General features: G+C 45.4%; 1 protein-coding gene across 2 annotated transcripts in view; it reads right to left on the reverse strand.

Annotated features, from left to right (window-relative positions):
* Nucleotides 1-3701: 3701 nt before the first annotated feature.
* The window catches only part of GSK3B (glycogen synthase kinase 3 beta), a 154719-nt gene continuing 138501 nt past the window's right edge, over nucleotides 3702-19919 (reverse strand). For both annotated transcript variants that reach the window (XM_027730438.2, XM_027730439.2), the window contains 2 exons: nucleotides 17110-17208; nucleotides 3702-9545 (listed from right to left, as the gene is read on the reverse strand). In XM_027730438.2, the coding sequence (XP_027586239.1) occupies nucleotides 9478-9545; nucleotides 17110-17208 (167 nt within the window). In that variant the 3' untranslated portion in view covers nucleotides 3702-9477. The remainder of the gene's footprint in view (nucleotides 9546-17109; nucleotides 17209-19919) is intronic.

Here is a 19919-nt window from a genome sequence, read left to right on the forward strand (position 1 = left end):
TTCACCCAGTATTCCCTTTTCCTAAGGCTGGTCACAAACATCAGCATCCAAAACAACTCTCATTGAGTAAAAATGCTCTCAAAACAACCTGGGTTTTGCCAGTAAGCACCAACTTCCTCCTGAACACTCTGGCCTGGCAAAGGATTTCAGGAATGAGCTGCAAAAGAGATGAGAAGGAGGAGGAGGAGGGCATGGCTGCTGTTATGCAGTAGCAAACAATCATAGAATTGTTTAGGTTGGAAAGGACCTCTAGGGTCCCCAAGTGCAACCATTAACCCAGCACTGCCAAGCCCATCACTAAACTTGTGTCCCCAAGTGCCACATCTACATGTCTTTTAAATACTGCCAGGGATGGTGGGTGACTCCACCACTTCCCTGGGTAGCCTGTTCCAGGGCTTGATAACCACTTCCATGAAGAATTTTTTACCTAATACCTGATCTAATCGTCCCCTGGTGCAACTTGAGGCCGTTTCCTCTTGTGCTGTTGCTTGTTACCTGGGAGAAGAGACTGACCCCCGCCCCTCACTACAACCTCCTTTCTGGTAGTTGTAGAGGGCAGTAATGAGGGAGCTGATGGGCTGGTGAGAGAGCAGGGTGAATACCTCTTGCTCCTTCTCAAGCTCACATGCTGTTCCCACTGCACGCATGACCCCACCTCACTCCCTGCAGCCCCAGCCTCCCTCTGGCAAGACCTGTCGGGTATCTGGACCCTGTGACCGCTCAGCACTTGGAGGTGGTGTAAAGCACAGGGAGTTCAAGCAGCAAGTTACAGTGAACAATCCTATTTTAAGTCATGGGTTCGCCAGTTTTTAAAAACTTTGCTTAGGGAAAAAATCCACCAACCAAAATCCAACCCAAACCCCTCAATTCCTCTACATTTCTCAAATCCATTACATTCTAGGTTCCCAGGGTCCGCCATCATACACAGGGCCCACGGTTCCTCTGCTGGGACAAGTGCTTGTGCTCTGCCAGGCAGCTCTGCCTGGGGACAAGGGTTTGTTTGCCCACGGGCACATTTTGTCACTCTGTGGCAAGCAGGGGGGTTCTGCAGGCTGCCCTGGACTTGGGCAGGCTGCCCCACTGCAACTCTCCTGACAGAGCACCCTGGTTACAAACGCTCTGCTGCAGCCACTTGCAAGCTTCCACAAGGGAAGAGGTTGTTCATTCCCCACTTACCTTGTCATGGAGGACCCAGCCTTACTTCAGGAGTATGGGAGCAGAGACAGGTGATGCAGAGAGCAGGGAATCCCTGGAAGAGAAGGCTTTAACTCCACTGACTGCACAGGAGACCTACTTGACTGCATGCATACTCAGAGGGCAATAGGACACACGAAGAAAACATCTGTTCCAGGACATCAGGACTTAGCTGAGTGTGCAGCAAGATCCAGGGTTGCATTCCTGCATTGACCAAAGGCAGGTGTTTGCCATGAAAGTCCAGCTCTCCCTTACAGCCCAGACACTCGTGTGCTGTCTCTTGCGACAAGCACAAGCAGGAGTTTGTTTGGGGGACTGGTCTCTGCTCCAAACACTTGGCATTGTATGACACTCACACCCAGACTGGAGCCTGGATTTCCTGCTGTGCCCCGTGAGGCATTGATATTTACACACCTTCCTTTCCTACAGACCTCAGATTTGGCAGCAGCTCAGGTCTGACCCCGCAGCCTTTGTGCACAACTGCTTTAGCTAAGCCAGCAGTGATGGAGCAGCCCTGGCCCTCGCCAGGAACACCACCCTGCAAGACTAGTGAAGGAAGACAGGACAACAACCCAGCCAAGCCCTTCCTAGAGCCAGGGGAGGGAAGCAAGGTTCAAGACTGGCTAATGAAGTTGTGTACCATCTGCTGGGCTCACTGTCTCCAAGCAACTGGACTTGGAGCTTCACACACAAACTGCAGTGCTCCTGCTCTCTCTCCCGTCCACAGTTTGTGGCTCACTTCCCTCCTCCTCCTTTGTGGTTCTTGTTCTTCTCCCACAGAAAGCAAATTGGACCTTACCACCAGCAGCCTGAAAGCTGCCACCTTCCAGATAACAAATGGTGCCAGTAGCCTTGACACTGACTTTTAATTCCAACGCAGATGGCTGGCAGTTCAGTCGATAAAGACAAAGCACATCAGTGGAGCAGACTTTTGTACCGCATTCAGCTTGGTCCTGCTTTGCGCTTGGATTAGCATTTTAAGTCATTCAAAGGCGTTGGTGACCAACAACTAAGTGGATTTGAACCTGGTTTGCAGACAGGTCTCGAGCAGTATTTTCTCACAGGGAACAGCGACAGAATGACCATTCCCTGGAAGGTTGTGTGGGGGACTGGCTCTTGATGCAAACGTGTTTTATTACATCTTTTAAAAGGGTGACTGGAATATAAAACTCTAGGAGTCCTGTTGGCAATGCTTGCAGGGGTTACATTAGGAGAGAGTGATGGATAAACTGGACAACAGCAGGCTCCTCACAGAAAGGCGAATGCAATACTTAGGTAAGGAGATAGACAGGCACCAGCTGCAAGATGCTCTCTAGTGCCTTTATTTGACACTGGGGAGACTACTGAGGAAACCTCTGTCGGTTTTTGGTACCTACTGCTTAAGGAGGGTCTTAAAAACAATGGCAGAGGAGATACAATTGGAAATACTACAAAGATACAAAGGATCCCCTTCTAGTCAGCTTAGCAAGAAGTTATGAGGTGTTTGAGTCCTGGTCAAGGGGCTCTGACATTCAGAAGAGAGACCTGAGACTGAAGCTGAGGGTTGCTGTGCAAAAAACTGCACATAAAAAGAGCACCACATCTTGCATTTGTGGTGAGAGAAGTTCAGAAGAGACAGGAGGCCTCAGGGTACATGAATCTAGAAAAGTACCCAGGGATGACTAACCACCACCCCAAATCACTGAGGATTGTGATGAACTCCCCATCAGAGGCAAGCTTTAAATCAATAAACTCACCTAGAGAGGTGCTGTAGTTCAGGCAGTGATGCTTTTGCAGGTGTAACTGGCCGCCTTTAACGCCAGGGACCAGACAGGCCGAGCAGAGCAGCCCCAATCTCACCAAATGAGTTGGATGCAGCCTCAACCCTGGTGACCTTGTGGGACCACTGTAAGTGAAGGGACAGCAGCCGCTGCTCACCTGTGTTGTTTCTGGGGTGGCCAGGTTGTTGGGGGCAGCCTGGCCCCCTTATCCTGGTGACCCAGAGGAGCAGGGGCTGAACAAACCAAGCCCCAAGCCCGTGTCAGGGAGCTGGGGGGGACTGGCACCTGCTTCAAGGGCGGTTTCAGTACCCAGGAAGGGTGGGAACAGCTCCCAAATTGCACGTATCGGCAATCTGAAGAGGATTGCAGGGTAAGGTAACACTTACTGTGTGGACTCGTCACAGACAGGGACTGTCCTGTCCCTGCCAGCTGTCTGGGGCAGGGGAAGCCTCGCTCTGCAGGAAGCACCAGACTTCACCCCCTCAGTCCTTTAAGGCACTGACCAGACTCGCACTTCTCCAGTCCTGGCTGAATTTGCGCACAGGGCCCTTTCCGCTAAACCAAAGTCTGTCTCTCTCCGAGCAGCTACCTGGAGGCATCTGTCCCTATGTCTCTGAAGTGTGGCCCTTCCCACCCACCTCTCACTTCTGGAGGGGCTCCGGAGTGGAGGCTCCAGCCTGGAGCCCAGCAGAGGTTTTGTGGGGACAACCGCGGCTTGTGGCACACAAACAAACCGAGAGGAGCCTCTTTGCAATATAAATTTGTTTTTATTGAAGCAGCAGTCACATGACCTCGCATCTAGCCTTTAGGATAGCGACAGAATGGATTCGGCCAGGTCAGCCAGCCCAAAAAAGGTTTTTTTTTTTTCTTTTTTCTTTTTGCGCTAATAGACATGTCATGTTTAATACATACATTATCCAGTACCGGAAACCCAACTCAGAGATAGCTACGTGCTGATTTGCTGGAGGAACGGTCCACTGGACGTGGTCTCAACAAACTTTACAGATCACCACCAAATAACATTACTAATGGGATCCAATGATTAAAAAAAACAACCCAAACAACCATGAGTGCAGGATTCAAGCCAGCAGTTTACACAGGTTAAGTTTGTAACTATAGGTGGACGGTAAAGGAAGATTGGTTGGTTTCAATTTGAAATATTTATGTCCCAGGGTTCCTCTCTCCATCAAATCAAACGGTATCATAGACAAGCTGGCATCTCTTGAAAAATAGCATGGAATAACACAGTTCATTTAAGAAAACATGCTCATTTCTTGTGGTTTTTCTTCTATTATTACAAAGATTTATGTCCACCTATTCTTGCAGAGTGGAAAGAGGCGTGAGGGTGAGGAACAAGGGTTGGAGAAGGGAGAGAGGAGGAGGAAAGAAAGGGGCAATTTTTTGAAATAAAGACCACACACTTGGTATTTTTTAAATTTCATTTCCAGGCTAACCTACTTTTTATTTAATGCAAATTACAGTACCAGTTAACTATTTCCGAACCGAGTCACACAGAACAAAACGTATTTACAAGGGGAATGGGGCGGGGGAAATAATAAAACATTAAGCATACTTTCCACAAAAAAAGTTTATATTTAAAATGAAAAAAAAAAAATCAGTCACAGAGGCATTCAAGTAGTAATAATGTTATACAGGTTTTGCTTTTCCTTTAAATCAAGACAGATTTGCACAAGTGTATGCAATAGTTTGTATACAACCCACAGTCCTTAATATATATATATTTAGATTTCTGTTTTTAAGATGGAAGTGGTCACGCTAATTGGTGTGTACAGGCCCAAGTGATCCATCAGCAACACATTAATGAACGCAAATTTTACAGGCAAGCAAATTATATATATATAAATATATTTTATATATATATATTAAAAATAAATTGAGAAAGACCAACACAAGGAAGCTACTTTTCTCGAGCTAACCCCTTAGGTACTGTTTTCCTTTCCTGTCGTTTTGCCATTATTGCAGTGTTGCAAAACGAAGCCAACTACGACCAGAACCGGCCGAGAGCCCCGTGGAAATCAGCTGCCACCCCAGGGGTACCCGCTGGCAGTCTCCGAAAGGCAGAGCCTGGACCGAATACCCTACTGTGCTTTTCCTCATCGGCTTTTCCTTTTTCTCCGCGGTGGCTGAGGTTCCTAGTACAGGAGTAAGAGTCTGACAGGCTGCTTGACTTCTGTTTTTCCAAGTACTGAAAACCAGGGAGGGGGGGAATTTTAAGTTGCAAGCTGCAGGCACCTGCCATCATTTTAGGTAGAGCTTGGCTTCGAAACAAGGGGACAGAATGTTCAGGGATCTTTTACCAGCCAATTTTCTTTTGCAGGTCATTATTTTTTTCCCTAGCAAGGTTGATAAGTTTAATATTGAACACCAGTGTCTTGATCGGGTGCCCACTGAGGGAGACAGACTGCAACCGAGCCCGGCTCAGAGACCCACTCTACAGCAGGGCTGACATAAGGGACAGATCAAGACCACACTGGGTTAAAAAACAAGCCCGAAAGAGAGTAAAAGAAGAGAGGGACAGCTCTGAGCAGACTGTCCCCAACAGCTTGGCATCACTGACCTTCGTGTCACCAGAAAGAAAGTGCAGCCTCTGCTTCACTGGAATGAACACGAGATGCTTCGAAATAAAACAGCAACCTTTGGTTTGGTAAAGAGTTACGTGTTTTCCCATTCAAGACAATCTTATGTGGAATACTAACAAGGTAGTAAAACACAAGCAAACTAGTTTTAGAAACAAGGCCTTCGTGCTGGGCACAAGAAATCAAGAGTCATGTTAAACTTATCTCAAGAAAACAAAAGTGACTTTGGGGAGGGATGTGGGGGAAAAATAGGGAGAAGAAAGGGAACAGAAAGTCCTCCCAGTAGAAAAAACCACCGCAGTCTCCTACAGCGATGCCCCTGCTCCCACCGCAGCCAAATGGCTCCGAGCGCAGCAACCCTGTGGGATGTGGGGGGTTTCCCTCCCTGGGGGTCCTTTCCGCTCGCTGAGCCCGGCCTCTGCCCTCGGCACAGCTGCAGGGAGGGTGGAAAGGCTGAGCCTCCTGGAAGCTGCTACTGCCCAGAGGGCTTCTGGGCACAGGACTGAGGGGAAAGACAAGCGAAGTCTAAATGAGCTCTGGGGCAAGTGTCCGAACAAAATCAGTCACTGCTAGTGGGAGGAGGAAAGGGCAGGGTGGGCAACTTGGAGACTTCCAGAACAAAGCCACGGCTCCAATGAAATGCATGACGTGGAGACGGTTTCCTTTCGTTCCGCTACTGATCAGGGTATCACCGAAACCTTACAGCACTCAAAGAGTTAGAAAGCGGGAGGGGGGAGCAAAGATGCGGGTTTGGGGTGGGAGACATCGTTAATAAAGGAGGAGGAGAAAAAAATAAAAGGGAAATAAAATTCAAAAAATCATGGAAGCGAAGGCACTCCAAACTATATAGATACACTATACATCGCTAGAGTTATTGTTACAATAATACAGGCCGGTACCTACTGTACAGAGTTAAAACTATATGGCTTTAAAAAGCTCGTCTACATTTTGTCTGATTATTAAACAGAATCACTGCCCTGAACGGTAACTTTTTGCTCATTAATAACAGTTCCTGGGTCCACATATTTACATACAAAACAATAAAACTCAAAATTCAAAAACAACCAAAAATAATAATGTACAAGCTTGAATTTGGTGAGGAGCTTTGTTTTTGTTGTTGTTTTGTTTTTTTTTTTCTCCTGTGATTTTTTTTTTCTTTTTCTTCCTTATTTACAAAAAAAGGTTGTTCAAAGACCTGGATCTAACTTGTATAAAAGAGTGTGTGATCCTGCTATGATCCTTGAAAACAGAAATAAAACCAGAGGGGCGCCCCTGACCCTCCCCCCCCCCCCCCCCCCCGCCTAACACACACACACGAGACACACACAGACGCCGGCACAGTCACAAAACCAGAGAGAAACGCTCTTAACTCCCCTCCGCCAGTCCTAAACAAAAAACTGAAAAAGAAAAGCCACATTTCCTGACACAAGCAGCAATTTTTCTTTGATAGTTTTATTACTTTGTTTTTTAAAGACTCGGTAATTTACTGCCTCCAAAGAACAGCGTCTGTGGCCAGTGCTTCAGCAGTCTTGTCTATACAGCAGATCCATACCCTGCCACTGTCCTACTTTTTGAGTCTCCCGCATGGATTTGGATCACTGGGTCAACCAAGCCCCTTCACTTACCTTTCAGGACACTGACTAGCCGAGCGCATGCGTTAAAGACACTCTTCAGCCCTTTCTATTAAGCTGCAGGTAAGGATTTGGAAAGCCTTCTGTTTCTCAACGTGGGTGTGCTTTCCTTTGCAGCCAGCCGGAATGCAATGACAGCTAAAAAGCTTTAAAACCTTTTTTTTGTGTGTGTGCCCAACAGCAAACAGCCGCAGGGTATAACATGAGGGTTTATCGGTTTCACGGTAGGTGGTCACTCACCTCTTCAAACAGCTCCTGCCTCCCCAAATCCTCCATGTGTCAGGCAGGAGGGAGAAGGCAGGGCTTTTATCAGTTCCAGGGGCTGCTAAGAGACAGTTTCCAAAAAATCCCACGTCAACAGCACAAAAGGTACAAGAAGAAACGCACCGAGCTCGTGACAAAGCCCCTGCTGCCCCTGCAGCGGCCGAGTTTGCCAAAGCCACCACTGCCGGTCACCCCCGGGCCACATGGAGGTCCGCGTGCTCCCGAAAAGCAACTGCTTGCCTTAGAGATCCGCAGGTCGGTAACAGCTCGGTAAGCACCAAAGGCGACTACAGTTTCTCTGAAGGAGGAGATAAGGCTGGAGCGGACACCAACCGCAAGCCTACAATAAGATCAGGTCTCCAAAAGTCTCGTTTCCGGCCGCTCCCCTGACCCTTTCGCGAGGAATATTGCTTTGACTTCAGGAAGAGAGACGTGGATGCTTGTGCCACACGCTGTCGCAGGGAGGAAACCCGGACCCTGAACTGATGGACTAGAACAAGCATTCACCTCACACTTCAGTCAGACTGATTTGAGATCGTAGACAAAAATAAAAAAAGCAGTACTGTATCTATGTATACATGTATATATTTATATAATATATATACACACACACTCATAGAGCCAGCTTTCCTACAAGTCAGCAGGTACAAATTACCGTCAAGAGCATTCGGATGTGTATTTTAACATTCTAACATAATGGCGACGTGGCAACATGCATCAATAAATAGAGATCCAAAAAAAAAAAAAAAAAAAAAGGCAAGAGATTAAAAAAGATGAAATTAAATACAGATTCTAGCTGTGGATTTAAAATCAGAACTATCGGAGAATGTGGCATCCTGCAAGTTAAAACTGCAGTTTAAAAAAATATTACAAAATAAACCAGTAGCCTGTTAACAGTTCACATTATAACCCCTGGTGTCCTTTTCCTGTACACACCTTGGGAAAGGGAAGCCTGTTCAAATCAAGAGCCGGGGAGGAGCAGGGAGAGAAAAAAACCCAACCAAACAAGCTTTCACAGTGGCCACTTTCCAAAAAGTCCCTTAACATCCACCAGCTGGGCCCCCGCCCCTGCTGAGGATTTTGTTCGTCCGCTCTTCTCTGCTGAAGCCGGAGCTGACCGTCCTCCCTGCCCTGCGCCGGCCCGACACACGGGGAGCAGGAGCTCCGGCTGGGCAAAGGGGCTGCTTCGGCAAAGCCAACCGCTGGTGTTGGTGCATGTGTGTGTATTATATTATATATCACTCACTCGGGAAAGGCTTTTCCCATAGGAAGCTGTAGATTTCTTCATCACTAGCACTGATTTTTAAAATGAAAGGCTTCCACTAGCGGTTCAAGCCTTAGACACACGGCAAACCCTCCCCCCCACCCCATGGCAACCTATTTTCCTACCACGTCGCCTGCTCCCCCATGCCAAGCTGGGGCAGTTCTTCAGATAACCTGGGATATGGATTTGCTGACAAGAAACGCTGAGCTCTGTTGAATGACCCCTGCTAAGCTCCCGACCAAATTCAAGCTGTGCACTACATCAAAGTCCGAAACTTCACTTAAAAAGAAAATAAAAAAAGAGGGTTAAAAAAAAAAACTTCAGCAGAGAATGAGGTTTGGGGTATTTTTGTTTTGTTTTTTTCCTTCTTTCTGTTGTGGGAGGGGGTATGAGGCAAGAGTCCTGGTTCTGAAGTACACAACAGCAAACTTCCAACATGAAGAGATTGTCGAGGGGAGAGACATTGGTGTGTTGTATTGCTCCGCTTTCCCTCCTCCCCCCACCTAGTCCCCTGCCCCGGACACCCTGCAGAGTGAGAATACAATGAAACTGGTTTGTATTTATAGATATTTTACAAGGTTAAATAAGAACAACAATAATAATAATAAAAAATTGAACACTAAAATGAACAGGTTGGTTGGTTTGTTGTTTTGTTGGTTTTTTTTTTTTCCTCTTTTTAATTTTCTTTCCAAATGTGACCAGTGTTGCTGAGCAAGACTCAAAATTACTGGTGATTTTTCCTGTGCAGCTGGCTGCTTGGTACTGGTTCAGGTGGAGTTGGAGGCTGATGCTGTAGCTACACTATTGGTCTGAACTCGTTCTCCTGCGTTAACATCTGCAGACGAGAAGGGAAGAGAGATAAAACAACCAGCATTACCTCCAAAATAGAGACACATTTCAAACAACTACAACATTCTCTACACAGGCCTTTAAGCAGGACAAAGGCAGTCTGGAGGGCTGAGGGCTGGCATGCAAACACCCAGCTGGGCTCTGGCAGGTTTTGCAGTACCTGAGCAGTAGAGCAAGTCGCCTGTGTTACGTTCCCCCAACTCTAACTGCAGGACAAGGCACTCTGGCATGGCCAAAGCCAACACATCAAGTGTTTGTGGTCACGACAAGGTCTCACACTGGTGCTGAAGTTTCATATTGTTAGTCCTTATAACAAAGTTGCCTGTTAATTGTGTGAATGGCGCAGACAACGAACATGACAAGCCTGCTCCCCTGGCAGAAACAGCTTGTATGCTACTGTGTAACTCATGCACTAGTTGCTTTAGAAAATGTCTTTCAAATTTACTACTTTATTCTGTGTTGCTCAATGCAAGTTGGATCTGCCAGTCTCTGAACTGCTGAAGCAGATTAACATTAAGGCTTGAAGCCAGTAACAAGGTTTACACAAGCACACGGCATCATTAGAGGATTGGGTCTCTGCAGTAAATGGTCTCCAACACCTTCTCAGGGAGGGACAGTGTTTCACAGAGACAAGTCACAGGATCAAGGGTATGTGTCAAAGTGCGTTCCAAGAAAACAGTGTTTGCAAAAAAATACCAAAAGGAAATTCACTGTAACTGTGTTTTCATAGGCCACATGCATCAAGTATTTTCTCTAAAAAAAAATAAAACGTTTGTAGTGTTACAAGAGTTGATAGGGGGAAAAAATGCACCAATTTCACCTGGAACCATTTTATCTAGTATCTGATTAGTCAAGGCACTAAGAAGTAAGTGGGTGAACATCTAAACATGTAAAATATGGAATGAGAAAAAGATATTAAATGAGGTTTTCTACAAGAGACTGCCATACATTTCGCCCACTTCATTTAAGTAAGGTTAACTGCAAAGCTATCAAAACTGCAACAGGAAAAAAACATAAGAAAGACTTATTATCTTGGTACAGAAGAGGGCAGACTGGGCAAATAGTGTATTCCAAAAGACACGTGGAAAGGGCTTATAAAAAGAACAGATTTACTGACCTCAGACTGAAGGACTGTATGACTAGCATAGGTGACATGACAAAATACAACTGGTGGGTGGGGAGAGCAGTGACATTCCTCCCGCATGGAAGAGCTTGCAGGGCAATGCAGCCGGACAATGGTCTACAGTAACCTAGTAATGAAACCCCACTCCTCTTCTGCCATACTGACCTGATCACGGTTAGAAGTGCAACCATGAGCAAAGGCAATGGGATGAATCATAGAATGGGTTGGGGTGGAATGGACTGTCAAGATCATCTAGTTCCACTCCCCGTCATGGGCAGGGACACCTTCTACTAGACCAGGTTGCTCCAAGCCCCGTCCAACCTGACCTTGAACACTTCCAGGGATGGGACATCCACAACTACTCTGAACAACCTGTTCCAGTGCTTTACCACCCTCACAGTAAATAATTTCATCCTAATATCTAATCTAAACTTGCCCTCTTTCAATTTTAAGCCATTCCCCCATGTCCTATCACTACACGCCCCTGTAAGAAGTCCCTCTTCAGCTCTCCTGTAGCCCCCTTTAGGTCCTGGAAGGTGGTCTAAGGTCTCCCCAGAGCCTTCTCTTCTCCAGGCTGAACAGCATCAACTCTCTCAGCCTGTCTTCATAGGGGAGATGCTCCAACCCTCCAATCATCTTCATCATCCTCCTCTGGACTCTCTCCAGCAGGTTCACATCCTTATGGCTGGGGACCCCAGAGCTGGATGCAGTACTCCAGGTGGGGTCTCACAACAGTGGAGAAGAGGAGCAGAATCAACTCTCCCAACCTGCTGGTCGTGCTTCTTTTGATGCAGCACAGGATACGTTGCTGGTTCCCATCAGCCAACACTCCTAAGTTGTTCTCCTCAGGGCTGCTCTGAAGCCATTCTCTGTCCAACCTGTATTTGCGCTTGGGGTTGCCCTGACCCAGGTACAGGACCTTGCTCTTGGCCCTGCTGAACTTCATGAGGTTTGTACAGGCCCACCTCTGAAGCCTGCCAAGGTCCCTCTGGATGGCATCCCTTCCCTTCAGCATGACGACCACATCACACATGCTGTCTAGAGATGGGCAGCACTTGCTGAGTCACAAATTAAGTAACACACACAACTGCGACAAAAATAGGAAATCAAACAAGCAGCAGCATCCAGAAACACAACGGACAAGTGGGAAGAGAGGGTGATGTCTACTTGAAAAGGAAATGCTGTGAGGAGAGTGTGGGAAGAAAGGCAAATTGTCCTGTGGGCAGAAGATGCCAGACGACTGCTCTCGGATTTTCCTGTTCCTTTTCATCTCACGCCAAATTAATTGCATTCCCCTCCCTCATGAAGCAATGACCATGATGATAAAAAAATACCCTCATACAATTAAAGCCCCAATGCAGCATGACAACAATACCAATGTTATTTGGGAAGCTAGCCTTGCAGGCAAGAGACATCCTCCTATGTGGAGAATTTCCCTGAAGGAGCAATTCCCAAATCCCACATGCATGCAGACCAACGATGACTACGGAAATCAAAAGTGACCCAGCGAGCCAGGTAACAGTTTCCACATTTTAAACTCTCACCGTGCCTGTTCTAGATTAATTTTCAAGTATAGATAAACTCCAGTTAATGCAACATCTGCTGGCAGTGCCTGATGCAAGCAGTCCAGCTGGAGTCTGTATTGTTGGCAGAAGATTTCTCTATATGTGTACAGAAAGTGTTTGTATTTCATTTGATGATATAAAATGTGCCTTTTGATCTCCATTTCCTGAAGACAGCAGAAGCTGAAATTGTTATCATTACATTGCTACTGCACAGAGATAAAGCAAAGAAGAGGAGAGGATGGAGCTCCATGTAATACATGCTCCTTTTCTATCATCACTCTAATGGGGAAGTTCCTGAGAAATATATATGCCACATGTCAAAAGAAAGTCAGTCAGGTGATGCAGTCCAACAACATATAGAAGTTCCCCAAGGCTGGGACAGTGCAGAGCAAGTTCAAGGCTGCACTTGCTCCCAACCCACAAGAAAATGCAGTATTTTGACATTTCAGTTCATTTGTTGACTCTGCATTGACAGGACATCTGAGGAACGAAGAGGGGCTTGTTCCAGCATCTCTTTGCTGAAGCACTGGAAAAAGAGTACAACTGGAGTATGAGGTTCTCTGGACATTCATTTACTCCTTCTCTCCATGAGAAATCAGTATTTGGGCATAAGAGAAGGAGATCTAGGCCTTCAGCAATGATGGTAAAAGACATCTGTTTTGCAAAGCAGTGGCCTGTGCCACTGCCAAGGCCCTGCTGGGGAGCACAGCCAGCAGCTGGATGCAGCTCTCTGGCACAGGACAGATGAGCACTGCTCAGACTGCAGCTCCAGGTCAGAGCAGCCTCTTTGTCCTAAACCACCCACCTGACACCTCTGCCTGTGCAGGCAAGGAAGAGTCACCAGGGCTTAAGTGTCAGCTGCTTCCAAAAGTTCTTTCAAACAGAGGGCAAAAGCATCTCTCATCACTGCAGAGAACCTCCTCCAAGTCAGCTTTTCCCTCTGAGGAATGCCTCAGCTTTCTTGGAGGGTACGTGACACTCCTCAGAAACCTCCCAGAAAGCAAAGACAGGGCTACAGTTCAGAGAATGACAGAGACGCCAGCCCGGTCTGAGAAAGCCCATTAGCACTAATGACAGCATTAGCTGGTTGGATTTGTAATGCTGACAGACTGTGCTGCTCATCTGCAAAGATACAGAAACAAAGCTACCACCAGTCGGGGAATCCTCACAAGAGAGCTGAGGAGACAAGTGGAAGGAGAAGGAAAGCCTGGTTTCCCTATTGTGCCTGCCTGTGGATGTAAAAATCCAGGCTCTGAGCAAAACTGGCAAGAGTAAAATATGCAAGTTTTACTTCTCTGTCAAGGAATCATCCCTGTGCTGAGCTTGTAGAAACCTGAGTTAATTGCTTGTCTATATTCTCCCAGTTAAGAAATTAAAGTTTTCCAAAATTCCTTCAATAGGAATATCACAAATGCATTAAATCTTATTTTACAGAGCACTGTGGTCTTTTTCAACTACCACACAGTGGCAGGTAACACCAGTTCTAATCTGTTTTGTTGCCGAAAGTTCAGGCACATCATTGCATTTGGGATTACATGGGATCAACACAGCGGGATGCCTGAGACTATGACCCCAGAATCCCTGCTGGCACAACTTCCCTGCAGATGGCAATTATGCTCTTCCCATCCTAATGTTGACTAACAGAGAGGTAACTACTGCTGCTGGCTGATTCAGGAAGAAAAATATGTAGCCGCATAAGCAGATATGCATTCAGCTTGGTGTGCATGCTCCCCCCTCGGATGCCATGGCTGCACAGCTATGAAACCATCCTCTTCCTCCTCCAGCTACATCAAGGCAGCATCCCCAGAAGCATGGCTGAACTGGCATTTTTAATCAATGCCCAGTGTAATTCACAGAAAGCTACCACACTATTTCAAGCAGTGGCCAATGAATCTTATATTCCTTTTCCTCCACTTTGCTTTAGACATGCTACTAATGTCAGAGAATTTCTCAGAAACATTTGGGTGAATTTACTAATGCCAGTGCAGCAAGGCCTCATACTCTTGCTGGTGCCATTATTACAGCGAGTCCAGCTTTATGCCTCAAGAGAAGAGGAAATTTATAACAAATACTTTTTTTAACACTGAAAAATTACTTAAAATAATTCCCCTCCATTTAAGATCATGATCCCAGGATTACTGTTGCATTGGGTGACTGAAGCATCATTGTGAATCTAGTAGTTAACAAAAATTACTTGTTTTGGATAACTTTTAAAAATGTAGATGTGTGTCATACCGGTTAGCACAAGGGCTAGTCTTGCTGGCTTGATGAAACCTGCCCTGTTAACATGGTATGTTGCAAAGCCAATCTTTCCACCTTCTTAACACACCACACCGCTGCTAAGTCTCCTTGGAAACACTACTTTGACAGACTTTGGACAAATAGCCCTCTTTTCACTGGTTATTCTCTAACTATGACCCTGCCTTGCTGCATGATCAAAAGTGGTGCTTTACACCTTATCAGAAAGCTGAGATTCTGATATGGCTGCACACCCGCAGGACAGCTATAAAAATAACAGGAGTTATTTATTATGCAAGCAGGTAACAACCACCCACCTGGTTACCTACAGGGATGGACAGACACACTGCATTGCAATGTACGTGCACCTGTGCCTCAAGCTCATGGAGCAGGCTGGACATAACGGGTACTTAAACCTCAGTGTCAGTTCTGCTTGCTAGATAGAGCACAAGTTACACACTAATAAAGTCAACTACAGTTACCTATGATTTGCTTTTCCCTTTATTGCTTTGAGAGCTACATTTTGGCGCATCATCACCACTCAAAAAACTAGTTTCTGAACTTGTACTGTTAAGTTACATAAGCAAACATTTTGCAGAAAAGTCTCCTGCCTACCAGGATGCCCTGGGTTAGGTGGGAGTTTTGCTGAAGTCACTGAACAACGCAACATTCACTGCTCTGGGAGGTGCAGGAGTATAGAGAAAGAAGGAATCCCTTCTATGAAAATCTCTTGCTAAATGTAGCACAACAGATTAAAATGACCTCAACAGGACCTAATCCTAAAAATCATACCTGTGATGACATTGCCACCATCTGCTGTGAGAACCCATGTGATTAAGAAACAACCAATCGGTTGTGCTGCAGAAACCCAAAGCCACAAGCTGAACTTAATTTCACAGTTTCTTTCCAATTACGTCCAAGATGCAAGAATATTATATTTTGGTTTGAACTACAAATAGAAGGTCTTATCCCAACTCAGTGAAGTGATTGCAAACAGAAGCTTTAAAAATGTTGACATAATTAACACGGGGGTTTTTTTGAGGGTGGGGTGGGCTTTGGTTTTTTTTGGTTGGTTGGTTGGTTTGGCTTTCTGGGGGTTTTTTGTTTGTTTTTTAAATACTTCACATTTAGGACTCGACCTAATGCATTTTCCCCCCACATGGACCCTTGAAAAGTGCTGAGTGAAAACAGATTTTTTGACCCTATCTTGGGGTCTTGGCAAAGAGAACTCCATAAAAGGCATGAAAGGAACACTAAGCAAAACAATATTTTTCAGAAAGGCTTAAAATAATTTTCCATGTTTGTATTTTGTAGTTTTTAAATCACTTCTACTACTTTATCTGCTTTTTTTCTCACTAGTTGTTGGGCAACAGATGCACACAGAGAACAAGAATATTTGCAAAATACCACCAAGTGTGTGAAACAAAAATACTAAATTTTAAAATAGCAATTTGTCTTCTCCTAAATTCAGAGCACATAAATTGTGTAAGCTGTAGCTTTTATCTGCTGCTACTACAATTTCAGAGGGAAGCCTCATCTTTCAAACCTGGGTGCATCTGTCTGTCCCAAAGTATGAAAATGCTTTCTATACAGCACTGGCTGGACCAAGTGCATCAGGTATCAGGTAACTATCTGGCACATCAACCAGCAAATGCTTTCCTGCACATTTCAAGAACAGCTTTTTAATCAGGCCTTCTCCTTATCAGCTATCCTACACTAAGAAAGTACCTTGCACCTCAAAATGGGTCACAGCCCTTGTCAAATGGGGCTGAGGTGCACGCAGGACACACACACCCATTTTGCAGCCTGCCTTTGGCTGGCCCAGCCCCAGACAGTCGGCTGGTGTGCTGACTCAGGGCTGACTCAGAGGAAAAGTGCTGGGTACTGAATCACCTCTGCTACATCCTGCAGCACCTGGGATTTTCTTTGGGAGTCTCCCAACTGGTATTACCAGGCTTTTAAGCTTTCACTGGAAACAGAATACAATATGCAATGGCTAAAGGCCAACAGTGAGCTTTTAAAAGGTTTCTGACAGAAACTTGAGACAGAGCAAGAGGCAAAGAAAAAAAATCACTCAGTGCTGGCCAAAACCCAAAAGGAATCTGCCTTGTGGCTCAAGATGACATGAACAAACTCAGTAAAAAGCAACTGAACTACTTAGATGAGACAGTGAGCACACTGACTGAACTGCTTAACTAGACTCTTAAATGCTAATGCCTTTAGGGAAAAAAATCCTCCCCATCCACGCTACATGGAGGCTGCATGCACTGAGCTAGCTGTTTCTTCTCTTCCTAGGCATCACAAACTCATGCTCCAAGTCAGCATTAATTTCAGGCTAGCTGAGAGCTCAGAAGTTAGGTGCAAACCAATCCACAAGGATTGCTAAAAGCCAAGTGAGATAATGATTTTTTTAACAGTGGAAGTCTGAGTGAGAAGGACCAACAAACTAAGCAGTCAAAAAACAGAGTTTGAGTGCCCTGAGTTAGGATTTGGGTGATACTGAAACAAACCCTTCCTCCCTGTTCACTTTGAGGGCCAAGGCGGCTTGTGGGCCTCAGCAGAGGGAAAGTGCCTGGGCAGGGGAGCAAGGGTGGGGAGGGAGGCAGGCAGTTGCATGTTCTCACCTGAGGCCGCTGTAGCATTTGTAGGGGTTGAAGCAGCTGCTTGGTTCCGGGCATGAGCAGGGATGAGGATCGAAGCCAGAGATGGGTTACTTGACAGTTCTGGAGGGGAGGTGGAACAAACAGAGTTAGCTCATCATCCACAAAGTGCCCCACATGCAGGTTCAGCTCCTAGGGTTTCCCCCTGTAACAGCAACCTCAGGCAAAACACATGCCCTTACAAGGTCACGTTACGTTTTCTTCTTTGCCAACTGGCGAGAGGAAACCACAGTGATATTTGGCAAGGCATTCTCCAGAGCAAGACTGTCAAAACTACAAGTAGTGGTGCAAAGGAATTATTTCCTAGAGAAAGACACTGGCTTGGGAGTCAACAAAGAACCAGCCAAGTCTGTTCCTTGTCAATGGCCTGATAATGCTGTTTGCTTCTGAGCACTGGAAGGATTCCCTTCACAAACCCACCTGCAATCAGTCTCAGGGAGAAGGCTGATAACAGTGGTGCTGCTTTGGGCACTGGTTCAGCAAGCAAGCAGCTGGAACAGTTGCTCCAAGAGCTTCAGGAATTAGTTCTTTGGCTCACTCAAGCATCATTTTTTCTCAAGGACCCAGGAACCCAAGACCAATCTCTCACAGCCATCTCCTTGAGCGAGGCCAAGGAGAGGTGACATATCCTTTAAAAGGACAGGGAAAGGGAAAGGCAAAGCAAATTGGTCAGCTGGGCATTTTAAATGGACAACAAAATGATGCAACCATTCCTTCTTGGACAATAACCAAGGAAAAAGCAGTCATGTCTTCTAGGCTCCAAATCTAATATAGTTTCAATGTGTATCAGAATGAGAAATAGGCATTTTACAGCCACAACTGTGGGAGGATTAAGGGCAACACATTGTCAAGAACTGACAATCTTCTGGCACCTTTTCAAGAGAATCTAGTGCCTCACAGAAGGTGGGACCGAGCGGAGACAAGACAGGTCCTGTTTGTTTCAGAAACAGGAGTGACTGGCTGTCTCTTGAGAAAGCAACATCCGGTACAAAGGATGTGAACAGTCATCTCATGGAAGGAGATTGATGAGTTTTGGAGCTCCAGGAGGTCATCTGGAGGAGAAATGAGAATAGACAGCTTTTTACAGAGGACCTCCAGATACAGGCTATCTGGAGAAACCCATCCAAAATCACACCATGGGTTCAGCAAGGGGGTTTTGGACACAGTCTCATATTATTTGGGCTCATTTTTGAGAGCCTATCGCTTTTCTTTAATGCTAGTTTTAAACTCACGGCCTAAAGGGATCAGTAGTCTACTTGGTGATTTTTTTTCTCAGTTAACTGTTACATTAAGTTTCTTTACTGCTGGGAGGACAAGATACAGAAGACTCACGTGTTTACAAGCCTCTTATTACTGCACACTTTGACACTGCGTTTCAGCACTTATGAATGTAACCAGGTTGCTACATTACCTGCAACCCATCCAATCTATTCTGTAATATCTGTTCAGCTCTAAGCTAGTCCTCCTAGAAAGCCTCAATATTCAGAGCACTGGTACAAATACAAAATCCTCAATTCATGTGGGAATAACTCAGAATTCATATATTCATAATGTTATGCAGAATTTTCAAATATCTACTTTAAATGGAAAAATAAACTGAAGAATCATGAATCCTAAAGAGTCAAAGTGGAACACCAGTCATAAACTTCAATACTATCTTGCTCTGTGCTAGAAAATGCTGCTCCCTCAGTATTTTTTTCAAATTTGTTTTCCAAATCTGCTATTACTGGGAATGTACTCTTTATCTTGCTATTTGAAAGTTTCTATCTCCCCTGCATTATTTTCTGGAAACAATACAGGGCTGTGACCCAAACAAAAGCAGAGCTAAAACGACAAGGAAACCAAATTTGCTACCTTCTGGTGCTATGTGGTGCCTTGAGGATGCAGCTACAGACTGCCAACATTGCTGTAGCCAAAGTTGATAAGACAGAACAACACCCTTGCAAGGGCACTTCAACCCCATTCTCATTCCTCCCTCATCTGATGTTGTCAGAACATCTCCTTTTGCAGCACCAGCTGTGGCAATAATACTAGTTTTTTGTTGTGTTTAATGCAAGTGCAACCATTTCTCTGAAGCTACCTTAAACTTTCATAGAGACCAGAAGACTGACCTTGCTCCTGTTTTCTCAAATCCCACATTATCTTTCTTGGTATGAAGTTTCTTAAATTCAGAATGCTCTGAATGTCTTGATGCTTCACTTAAGAGGAACAGGTCAATTCAGACAAGAAGCAACCAAAGTAAATTGAACTCTTTTGGTTGAAGTTTGTTAGCAGCTTTCCGTGAGAAGTTGTTTGAACTTTTGTTACAGTGTATTTTTGCACCTATCCCATCTGTAAGGATGAGACATGGCAATACTAAGGAGAAAGCTGCAGTCTACAGAGCGCTGAGAATCTCGGAGAATCCTCAGTGATCTCCCCTACAGTATTTGGACAAGCCGTTGAACTGTAGCCTGATTATCCAAATCAAACATACAACTCAAGGTTGGGTTAATTACAATGAATACTGCTGCAAGAAGGTATTATAGTCAAGGCAATCCAGACAAGTTTTCAATATCATGATGTAAACAGAGCAGCTATCACAACTCATTCACAAGACCCAACTCCCATTCACATCAGCTAGGAGAATCCCTCTGGCTTTCTTTTGACCAAATCATACCATTTGCAGCCAAGTAACATCTCCAATAAGGAATAAAAATGAAAATGTCCAGTTTTACTAGAAAATCAGATCATCTTCATTCCCAAACACAAGAAAATGACTAGTGTTGGCAAATGGT

This window comes from Pipra filicauda, unplaced genomic scaffold (genome assembly GCF_003945595.2).
Source record: "Pipra filicauda isolate LSUMZ 115617 unplaced genomic scaffold, ASM394559v2 scaffold69_size3009148_pilon, whole genome shotgun sequence".
Taxonomy (NCBI): Eukaryota; Metazoa; Chordata; class Aves; order Passeriformes; family Pipridae; genus Pipra; species Pipra filicauda.